The sequence below is a fragment of the Macadamia integrifolia genome, chromosome 6, assembly GCF_013358625.1.
Source record: "Macadamia integrifolia cultivar HAES 741 chromosome 6, SCU_Mint_v3, whole genome shotgun sequence".
Lineage (NCBI taxonomy): Eukaryota > Viridiplantae > Streptophyta > Magnoliopsida > Proteales > Proteaceae > Macadamia > Macadamia integrifolia.
The window spans coordinates 38,274,106-38,285,968 of NC_056562.1; the positions used below are offsets into that span (position 1 = coordinate 38,274,106).

Consider the following 11,863-nt stretch of genomic DNA (forward strand, 5'->3'; position numbering starts at 1 on the left):
GTGGGGTGGGTGGGGGGATGTTGAAGATGTTAGATTGCGAATTAAATCCCCAAACCAATCCTACTAGCACTTAAATTTCCAATCTTTCAATTCCAAAAATATCTCCCTTGACATTGTGATTCTTAATTTTGGAACACAGACTGGAGAAGGTAGAGACTTCTAGCTATTGCTGGAAGAGCATTAGCATAATTCCTATTGATTGTAATTTATCAGTTATTTTTACAAGTTCTTTCCCTTTTTCCATCCTTCGTATATTACTAATCAGCAAAAAAATTCCCTTTCCATCTCTGAAAGTAAGATGCCAGAAGATGATGAAAATAAGATTCCAGAAAAGGGTAAAAGGTTTGAAGGACACCGTCCAGAAAAGGAATCTATGACAGTTCACCTAGTTCTGCCACATGGAAGAGTAATATGGGAATTCCAGGTTATAGGGAATAGTCTAGATTGACCACGTGAATGAGATTAGCACCACTGAACTCTCATATTTTCAAATCTACATCATGGTAAAAGACCATGCATTCAAGCAACAACAACTCAGCCTTATCCCAACTAAATGGGTTCGGAAGCATAGATCCTTACTCTTCATCAGCTCTATTCGAGGTCATACTTGATACAAGGCCTATAAGCTATGCATGTCTTTCCTAGCCACTTTTCCCATAGGCATTTTAGGTTTGCCCCCTGGCTCTTCTAGCACCTTTAATAGAAAACAAATCACTCCTTCGTACTGAAACATCTACAGGCCTCCGGTGAAAATGGCCATACCACCTCAAACAACTTTCTCGGAGCTTGTCATTGATCAAGGCAACTCCCAAATCAGATTTAAGTTTATTCATTACTTTATCCTTCCTAGTTTCGCTGCACATCCATCTTAACTTCCTCATCTCTGCTACACATAACTTCTCCATATGACAATTCTTAACTGCCCAACGTTCCACCCCATACATCATAACCAGTCATACAACAGATCTACAGAATTTTCCTTTTAAGCTTTACAGGAATACGTCGGTCACATAGCACTCCGGTCGCACCTCTCCACTTCCGCCATCCCACTTTAATTCTTTGTGAAACATCATCCTCGATGTCACCTTCTTTATTTATGGTTGACCCCATATTTCTAAAATAGTCACTTTCAGTAACTCTCTTTCTTTTTCCATCATTGTGTGACTAAAGCTACTCATCATATACTCCATCAGATATCCTTAATGTATCCCAATTGTAATTGGGAATACAACCTTGAACCCCACAGTTCTTACAATAGTCATCAGACTACTATGCATATTATAACTATGTCCACATATTTACTTGAAACACTTCTCTATATCACCTTTTACGATTGATCCGAAATACCGAGCAATATATGAAATTTTGTTTCTTCTTCTTTTAAACTCAATGCTTCATAACTTTGTACCAGAGAAAAAAAAAATCATAATTTTACAGGAGTGTCTATAGGTGTATTACCCTACTTATCCAGAGCATTTCATATATCCAGTTGATTCGCAAGAGAAAGGAAGACAAAATCCTCCTTTTTTTAAGAGGAAAAAATAAACTAAATTCACTAAAAGGATATAGTTTCAAAAGGAACCCCAAACTATAACATCATGCAAGAAGTGGATAGACGAAACCAAAACCAGATGTCGTCGACAAGGAATACTACTAAGATCTCCGAGCTGCAAATTGAGCGTGTACAAAAATCTAATTCCACAAATTTGAAAGAAAAAAACAAGGAAGCATTCACACAATGAACAAATTAGACCACAGAGTTCTCAAACAATATGAAAATTCATGGAAGACTTTTCACCTCCAGCCGCACATTGGATACTAAAATTCGATCTTGAGCGAGCAGCGCAGTTTGATTTGGGGATGACTGAGAGAAAGCAGGATGAGAGAGAAGCGTAGCTACAAGACATTTTCGCCCTCTACTTTCAAGTTTGGATAACCAAAGGAAAAATACGTCTCAGTCTCATGTCTCATGTCTCATGTCTCATGTCTAACTTTCATATCACCGCACCATTCTTTGGTTGGAAAAGAGAAACATTCTACGGAAATATAATCTGTCATTTTACGATAATACCCCAAAATTAGTATTTTTTTATGGGGAAAATGTTATTTGCCTGAGGCTATGTTTGGTAGCCAAGAGAAGAAAAGAAAATAGAAGAAATGATGAGAAAATAAAAAGAATATGTATGTTCGGTTACCAAGAGAAGAAAAGAAAAGAAAAAAAAAAATTCAACAAATTTTGAATTTTAAGAGATAGATAGATACATAAGAAATCATTGTGTAATCATTCATTTTTGTCTTATTATATTTTCATATTTTCTCATATTTTTTTATGTTTTTGGCAAAAAAAATTATTGGGGAGCAAACGAAAATTTTGCAATTCTCCCAAGAGGAATTTTGAATTTGAAAATGGAAATCTTCTCTTGGGTGAAGACATACCAAGTGCAAAGAAAAATTATTAATCCAAAGGAAAAAGTACACTTTTCTTTTCTTGGCTACCAAACACAGTCTGCCTAAGAGTATAGAGGCTGCCCCCAAACACAGAGGCGGACAAAAAATGATTGCCCCACCCTCCATAAAAGGTGGAAACACCCACCGTGCTAATGCTTCCAGGTGTGCTTTCATTGGCACTAACGCTGGTGCAGTCCCTATACTCCCGGATAGAAAATGTTCCCCTTTTTTTATCGAAAAAAGATATCCCACAATACCAATGTACAAATTCCATCCCATTCCTTGGAGTGACACTCTCTCTCCTCTGTAAACCATATATCGTATCAAACAATCTGGATTGGTGTTACAACCACCAGCATAGTGACATTCGAATATTAATTCCAAACAGGATTCAAAATAGGAGAAGTTTTTCTTGTGGGAAGAGTGTGGTTCTTGTGCACGTGGAAGGGTTATTGAGAGTTTACGAGAAAACATCTACAAAAATGCTATTTTCTATTTTATGAAGGTGAATCATTTCATCCCATGTGTCAATCACAAGGGTCTCACACCCCCCCTTCCCCCAAACCTTTTCCACTTAATACATTAAAATTGGTAAAAATCAATATTGGGTCAATATTAGTCTCCATCGATACGAATTCCTCCAAACATGTCCTGTTTAGTAACTGTTTTCCCACCCATGATAATTGCCTCAATTGTTCTGTGAGGGCTCTCGTGGTGCATGGTGCATTTATTAGATCTCTTTTGCTATACAACATTCATTTGTACTAAAACCTAACATGTGAATAAGAACTTAACATGTGAAGAAGAGACCTTCGGGCTTCCCAATCATAAATTCAGCCCAATCTGATTTGACATATGGTAGAAGTACACATTGGCTGTGGACTGTCATACCAAAAAAAATCTTTTTCCAAATCTCCTTTGTTTTTCTGGTGAAATCGTGAGTCAATTGGATAGATGTAGACCAATTCTTACCACAAAAACTAATTATTTGCTCATTTGCACAATTAGATATATAAATTATCCATTAACACAGTTGAATAAATAAATTATCCATTAACCTATTTCAACCATGTGGTCCACCATACGATTCTTCCAATAACATCTACTCTTACTGATAAAATTGATTCTTGAACGCTTATAAACACCTTCTAATTAAACAAGTCATATCAAAATAAAATAAGTATGTTTAAAATGTAAGAAAATTGAAGTCTGCAGCTACAAAACTAATGAAAGGGCATTCACATGGTGATCTATGTTGACTGATGTATTTACAATGTGAAAACCAAAAGTTTGACAAAAAGGGGCTCTGTACAATGTAAACCTCCGGCTACTTAACTACAAGGTTAAATAGGATGAGGTCTATGAAACTGAATTAGAAAATGGTATCAATTGTTAGCTTTCTCTTAGGTGGGCTTTTCTCTATAACCTGCTTCTGTAGATCCATGAATGTAGAGCCCTTGTGAGCAAATAATCTTCGAAGGTTGATCACCGAAAGCTCACTGTAACTGGCGACTGCAAGATCGGCTTGAACCAACTCATACCTGCATGTGGGGAAGTGGGCACTGACTATGTGAGTGATAAAGTTGATATGTAATTTTCACATGAATGGAATTCATCCGTGGTAAAATGACTTCAACGCCGCACCTTACTGAAGCTGAAAATACACACAGGGTTTCTCCAAGGTTCATTTATTCAATAGAACGAAAAGTTGTGGTTTTAACCAACCAGTGCAAGAATCATTATGGATGACCCCCACATATGGAACACAACTTAAACAGTGTCCCACTTACTGTTCATAACACCAATATTTCAGTATCACCCACAACATTGTAAATCATCCATTGCAATTAAAATACCAATAGCACAGATTAAAACAGTTGGCCATGTTTGGAGACTCAGGGCATACAAAGATGTTTTAATAAACTAGGTTGTTACAACTTACAAGCAATAATGATTTGAGACAATAGACCATTAAACCACAATAAATTTGTTTTGAAGAAGGTAATTACTTAAATCACACACAGGCTCCGGATATAATGTGAAAACTCCTGTTAGTTTTGTATCATGAGTTCTCCCTAAATATAATTTCAATAAACATTTTAAGTCGATATATATGATACCTCAAATACTTTAATGTTAAAGTAATTGAAATTTGAAGTGAGTCAAATGAGAAAGGAGAACAAACCAATTCCTAGAGAAGTCACTGTAACCACAGAACAGTAGAATTTGACGATGAGAAACATAAACATATTGGACAACAAACGAATGAGATACATACGCAGGGTGAGAACCAATCAATGCCACAGCCATCATCGTACAGTTGTGAGCAGCAGTTATGCCTCTTGGGTCATCCTCAAACACCACACACTTCGATGGCTTCCGGTCCAACTGCAAATATACAATTAGCGACAGATCCAGTCCCATTTAATCAGATCAATCCAAAATCTCATGTCGGAAATATTCTTCTATCTAAAAACATCCTTGCACCAAAACATCAATTAAAGTCGGTATTAAGGTTACTCCAAGCTTCAACCAAGTCAAGTAGAATCAAGTAAGTACTCCCTGCACATGATCCGACTTACACCAGTGATACCAATAAAAAAAAATCCTCTGTAGATGCAAATTTTGATGCTCAGAAATTATGACATGATATTCTTCATGACAAATTTTGCATTATTATTCATTTCCTGACAAAGTACACAGTTCGAATTATTTTTTTTAAGGAGGTTGGATATCTCCAAGCTTCATGTTTCTGTTGGCAGATACTCACACCTTAAGTTTGGGTGTCCCAAGCCTTTTATTTTTGCAAGGCCAGTTCAGCTCAGCAGGACATAACACCAGTAGCCAACCATTTATACATGAACTCTGAACATACGTAGTTTTGATCGAGCACGAGATTTGTGTAGATGAACAAGCAGTTCAGATAACCCCAGGGCAAGGTTGTCGACAAGTGTATACATTCACATATGATATCACGTAAATGTATTTGCAGTTTGGAATGGCAAAATATACCTCGGAAAACAAGTGCTTACCTTTAGTTTCTCAGCAAAAAAAAAGGGGTGTACCCAGTGCACAAGGCTCCTGCCATTGTGGGGTCGGGGGAGGGTCATAATATATGCAGCCTTACCCCAGATTCGAACCCACGACCACTAGATAGCAATGAAGCAACCTTGCCGTTGCGCCGAGGTCCACCCTCTATTCAGTTGCTTAGCATGTTTAATGAATCCAAAAAAGTGAAAAATCTAAAAGAAGTTCCAAGCTTATAGATCACATGGACCAGTAAAAAGACAGATGAGCTAAAAGGGCTACTGACTCAAGAGCTCCTGCCATACCTTTACTGCTGCGGAGAGGAATCTATGAGCTTTTGACTCCATTCCATCTTCCTCACTTACAATTGCCTGCAATTCCAAGATGTAAGAAATCAGATAAATCTAGACCCCTTCTGTACACATTGCATTACAAAATTGTCGTAAAATTTCAGTACAAATGGTCAACCGTATATTCTGACAAAAGTATAGCATTCGCAAAGGAGCTGAATTAATAATTCAAATATTCAATAGGTATTACCTACGAGATCTAGACCACCGTATCTAACTACCAGCCTACCATACGTGGTAGTGAGGCTCAAGATGGGACAGGGAAAATGTAAAAAAGAATATGGAAGATTCAGTAGTTTAAAACACTACCTAGTTATGAATCAACTGTTTGAAACAGATGGGTCCTATGGGCTATGAGCTACTTGTTCATGGGTTATGTGTTGCAACAGGCCTAATTTATAAGCCTATACTTGGAGGTTCAAGTTTGTGTATGGGATTAGTAGTAGTTAGAAGAATTTGAGTTAGAATAATATATTTATTAGCTAGAGTAGAGTCCAGAATTAAGTTTGTTTTACTTGTTCAAATGGAGAAAATGGATTAGGAGATCAAAACATGAGTTTATTAGGAATTCTCAAAGGCTATAAATATGTATACATCCCCCATCAATTAAGATATGATTTGAGATGAGAGTCTGAGTTTTTATTTTAAGAGTTTTACAGCTGTCTTACAGTGCAAGCGTGGACTGTTCAAGGTCTTTTCTACTGGGCGATCACAATTCTTCTCCCTCTTCTAGTTCTGATCTTCTCTTGTGATCAGGACCATCAGGTGCTACCTATCTTCAATTCTCTCATCTTATTCTTTTATAGGTCGTCTACTTCTTCCCTGATTCCTTCTAACTTCTTCTCCCTCTATACATCGATTTCCAGATCTAGTCATATCTTTGCTAAATCAAATTTCATCATTCAAATCTGGTTGTCAAGAATCTGCTGCATTATTATCGAAATCCAAAACTGATCATCAGATTCTGCTGAGATTCCTTAATCTAGCTTGAAAATTCAGTAACATGGTAATCATCTAAATTTACTCGTCTGATTTTTAAGAATCTGGCATCAATTGAAAGGGTTGTTAAGCCTCTACAATCGACCTGGTTTTCAGCCTGATATTACCATTGGTTAGTGAGTTCTCTCTTATTTACTGTTGGTTCCATCCTGAATTTGGAGTCTGGTTCATTGATTTCTATATAGATTTTGGTCTGACTGTGGTTCCAGCCTGCGTTCTGCTAGATTCCATTCTAAAACTTTGAGCCACACCACTACTGCATTGTTTTCAACAGACAAAATAATATAGAGACCAATGATGAAACAACCAATTCTAGAGACAAAATATATGGACAGTTCAGTGAAAATAAAAATTAATTAATCCTAGGGAATAATTAAGATTGATAGTCAATAGGTATCCCAAAATGAATTTTCATTATCTTCTCCGTCATCCTCCACTTTTCTTTTTCTTTTTTTTTTCCTTTTTAATGGACACTTTCATTATTTTGATTTGATAACCCATAAGGAGGGAGAGACTGAAGTGGAAGGCTCCCACAGAATAAGAGCAGGGTTGAGAATGAGTATAACTTTCTGGACTGCTATATGATTGAGGCACACAGTTAGAGTTCAAGGAAATTTTTTTTAAGATGGCTGTAAGACCAACATGAGACTAGAAAAAATTGAATTAGAAAGAAGAGCACTCGTGGGATTTTATGGGTAGCCCCATTAGGTAAGAAGATTAGCAAAGGTAGATTGAGATGGTTTTGTCATTTCCAATGAAATCTACTACTGCACCAGCACAAAGTGATATGGAGCAAATTGAAAGCTCTATAAGGACAACAGAAAAGCTGAAAGGGCAATGATCTAAGTAGTGTAAAAAGATATCAAGAGTCGAGACTTGATCATAACAAAAGAATGATCATAAAAACAGGAATTTCTATAAGCAACTCATGCACCAGGCCCAAGTAGTTGGATAACACACTGTTGAATTGAGTTGGATATAATTTAGCAATGAAAACTATATGAACAACACACATGATATTGAGGGATTCGACATGCCCCTCAGCATGAATATTTTAAGGGATTCTTTAACTACTATGCGACTTGTAGACTGCCCTTTATCCTTCAGCGAACCTTCTTTAAAGAGAAGGCCTACAAAAGTAGATCATGAGAAAGTAAAAGCTTAAGAGAGTATCCCACACCTGGAAATATTTCTTGAGGCCCATTTGATGCAGAGCTTCAACCAGATTTCTCCTGTCAAGATATGAAGCAGCAGCACAAGGGATACGAGCAGTGGAGACTGCATCAAGCCATTCCTCCAATCCCTCGACGGGTTTGGTAAACTGAGGCACAAAAGGAAGTTATCAACCCTGTTATTGCAATGATGTTACAAATGAATGACAGAGACTATACACCCAGAACTAATGGAGGCTAGAGCTCTTACTTTCAGAAGATTCTCATAATATAATTGTGAAAGCCTCGATTTTAATCTATCCAATTCACTTTTTGCTTTCTCCCAAAGCAAAACCTGAACATGTCAACAACTCATCAGTAGGCACAAAGAAGTGCTTTTAGCATGGAAATTAAAGGATTTCTTAGAAAATAACATCAGAACAGAATAAACAAAAAGAAGGTCACTGTTAAATTTTTTATACTCTTTACACTAGTCATTCTAAATATCTTCTGGGCCCTTTTCTAAACTCCTGACCAACAACAACAACAACAACAACAAACATAACCTTATCCCAACTAAATGGGGTCGCCTACATGGATCCGATATGAAAACGAGAATCAAGAAGTAATGAAATAAGGGAAAATAAGTGAAAAGGGACTAAGAGAAGCAGATAAGGAAAAAATCCAAGACGCATCACCAAAACATCCCTTACACAGAGTCTGCTACCCGGATCCTAGTCCTCCACAAAACTCTATCCATGGTCATACTAGAATCAAGCCCCACCATATGCATGTCTTTTCTCACCACTTTATTAATAGTCATTTTAGGCCTACCCCTCCCTCTTTTGGCTCCCTCCAAATGAATCTGCTCAATCTTCCTTAGTGGAGCCTCTACAGGTCTCCGTTGCACATGACCATACCATCTCAACCGGTTCTCGCGAAGCTTGTCTTGGATTGGTGCAACCCCCAACTCATTTCTTATACAATCATTCCTTACTCTATCTCTCCTGGTCTTGCCTCACATTCCTCTTAGCATTCTCATCTCCGCTACACTCATTTTGGTCAAATCACTCTTCTTAACTACCCAACACTCTGCTCCACATGTCATAGTTGGCCGTACCACTGTTTTGTAAAACTTTCCCTTAAGTTTAACAGGCATTCTTTTGTCCCATAGTACTCCTAACGCACCTCTTCATTTCATCCATCCCACTTTTATTCTGTGGGCAACATCATCATCTATATCCCCCTCTTTGTTAAAGACGGACCCCAAATATTTAAAACTACCACTCTGGGGTAGCTCTCGTTTCCCAAGTTTCACCACTTCGTCCCCTCCTCCAGTATGACTGAAGGGGCGCATCATATACTCTGTCTTCGTTCTGCTTATCTTAAGACCTCTTGATTCCAAGTTTGCTCCTGACCCTCAAGGTTTAAAACCTTGACAAAGTTCACCCAAAGGCAATTTATAAAATGATGCCATGGAAACAAGATCCTTCATATCCATGTATGCGATGCTAAAAACATAAGAAGCACAAATAATCACCAATATGGAATTAACATAGCCCAAAAAAACTCCATCTTAAACATGGAGTGGCCCTTATGCAAGCAACACAGTCCAATGGTTTCTCAATCCCTTCTGACAAAGAAGTGAACTCCACACCATTTGAATTGCACAAACTCTGAAAGATCTTTACTATGATAACTCATAAACTTAGTTGTCAAGGCGTCTCCTAGGTGCTGCCTAGGTCACATCACGCCTTGTTTGATGTAAGAAAGGAGGCCTAGGCATCGCCTTGCGGCCTTGTGACAAAACACTCCTATTATATTCGTTTCTAACATTTCATGAGTTTATGCTTCTTCTTTTTCTATGAATATTCTTTTATTATATATGTTTAGCATATGTTGGTATTCTCATATTAGGTCATCACCAGCAAAATTATATCATATAGAATTAATATAGCTTTGATATTGCACATAAGCATAATTATCTAAAATTATCATTGCTACATTAAATATACTGCATGCCTAGAGCACCTAGGCAGGTGCCTTGTCATCTAGGCGCTCTTCCAACACCGTGGGTCACCTAGTCACCTTGACAACTATGCTCATAAAGAAATCATTATACCACCTTCAAAATATAAACATAAGGCTTTAAATTCACAAAGAAACCTATAGCTTGATGTATGAATAAGTAATTCAATAACAAAAATACAATCAGCTAGAAATTATAAAATCTGTGTGCAACAAAGACCTAGTTCTTTTATAGGTTGAATATAAACCAATATCCACCTATTCCCCAGAAAGGGAGAGGACTGAATTTAGCAAGTGCTCTAAATATTTTTTTTTTACAAACAACAGAATTAATATCAATTCGGAATAAATTTTCTATCAAGAATAGTATGATTGCATCTAAAATTTTCAATTTCTTCACACAGGCAAGGAATTATTTCCAAGCTTACTCTGAATATCATTAACAGGGATTCTGCCCTCTACAGAATCTCCAAACACAAAAGCTCTTCTTCCAGACATGACTTCCTCACTAAAGGGGAATCAAACAACTTCATTTATCATGTCCCATCATACAATAGGTCATTTCTCAACATCAGTTACTTGTGCAACAACATTGAGGAGTTTGGTAGTCATTTAGAGATTCAGCAGGCCATGTTGAATTATGTCAAGACAATAAAGCAACCTGCCATTCATCCCAGTAAAATTGTTGTTTTGCAAGAGTATCTGAAATTCCTTACAGAATTATTATGCTTTAGAACTCATAGAGATACCCATTGATTTGCATAACTTTTAGCAATTCAAATAGTAGTTGACGCCGGATCGACAGTATGAGATCAACTTCACAAACCTTTAGCAATACATGATCAGCACCAGCATAAAGTAATGATTTGTGCACGTCACTGTCCTCAGGAATCTCCTGCCCTGCACAAAAATCATACATTACACCTACTGAAAGCAGGAAAATCTCAGGTTATTGGGAAAGTAAACAAACAACTTATGTTTGAAGTTGGGAGCAGAGAGAGAGAGAGAGGCAAGGAATCATTCCTCTTTTGCCTCAATAGTATATATAGCCGAAGTTCAATGTAGTCAAGTAAGTTCAAAAGGTGGATTCAGAAGGAAAATGAATATACAGGAGAGTACCCAAACGCCATCTTAATTAACTCCATCAAGAAATTTAAATAGATGCTACATGTTAATACTTTTATAAACTCCATTGAGCACTTAAAATCAATTGAAAAGGTGCAGACATCCACTAAGACTTGCAAAATGAACAAAAATGGGTCTTGAAGCAAGAATGCAAAGGCTTTAATTGGAATACCAATTCACCCAAGTTCCTTCAGTTCAATAATATTTTTACATGAATACTCTGCTTGATTTCAAGTTCCTACAACTCGAACTCATACTCCTGAACATATCAAATTCACCACAAAAGCAACATTTTGCAAAACAAGCAAGGTACTAGGATTAAAAGGAGGTACTGTTAATCAATAGGTAGTCCCCTAAGGTAATGCAGGCCAGGTTTTAGTATTAGTTTGGGTTGGGCCTTAGTTTTGGGGTTTTGGGGTTTTATCGTTGTAAAAGGCTGAAATATAAAGCCCAAAAGTGGAGTTTAAGGGGGTGCATGAAACTTATTATTTTATTAATGGGGCCCATTTTGGCAATAGTTGGCTAGGAATTATTTTCTATTTTATTTCTTAGTTGTTAGCCTTTTAAGTTAGTTAGGAGATTCCTTAGCTGAATAAGAGTCCTAGTTATGAAAGCAGATATTACGCTAGTAGATGAGCCAATCTAGGAGATATTTTTTTTTTCTATTTCTATAACTAAGCAATGTAACCAACCTCACCATCCCCACCCCCCAAAACCACACCCCCCCACCCCCCC

General features: G+C 37.2%; 2 protein-coding genes across 2 annotated transcripts in view; both read right to left on the bottom strand.

The window, feature by feature from the left end:
* Positions 1-1,997, bottom strand: part of LOC122080662 (uroporphyrinogen decarboxylase-like) — an 8,760-nt gene extending 6,763 nt beyond the window's left edge. Inside the window, exon 1 of the mRNA XM_042647471.1 lies at positions 1,799-1,997. Within this exon, the coding sequence (XP_042503405.1) occupies positions 1,799-1,907 (109 nt within the window). The 5' untranslated portion in view covers positions 1,908-1,997. The remainder of the gene's footprint in view (positions 1-1,798) is intronic.
* A 1,667-nt stretch (positions 1,998-3,664) lies between these two features.
* The window catches only part of LOC122082588 (5-amino-6-(5-phospho-D-ribitylamino)uracil phosphatase, chloroplastic), a 12,941-nt gene continuing 4,742 nt past the window's right edge, over positions 3,665-11,863 (bottom strand). Inside the window, exons 6-11 of the mRNA XM_042650260.1 lie at positions 10,830-10,903; positions 8,247-8,330; positions 8,005-8,145; positions 5,781-5,846; positions 4,727-4,836; positions 3,665-3,989 (exon numbers count right to left, since the gene is read on the bottom strand). Of these exons, the coding sequence (XP_042506194.1) occupies positions 3,821-3,989; positions 4,727-4,836; positions 5,781-5,846; positions 8,005-8,145; positions 8,247-8,330; positions 10,830-10,903 (644 nt within the window). The 3' untranslated portion in view covers positions 3,665-3,820. The remainder of the gene's footprint in view (positions 3,990-4,726; positions 4,837-5,780; positions 5,847-8,004; positions 8,146-8,246; positions 8,331-10,829; positions 10,904-11,863) is intronic.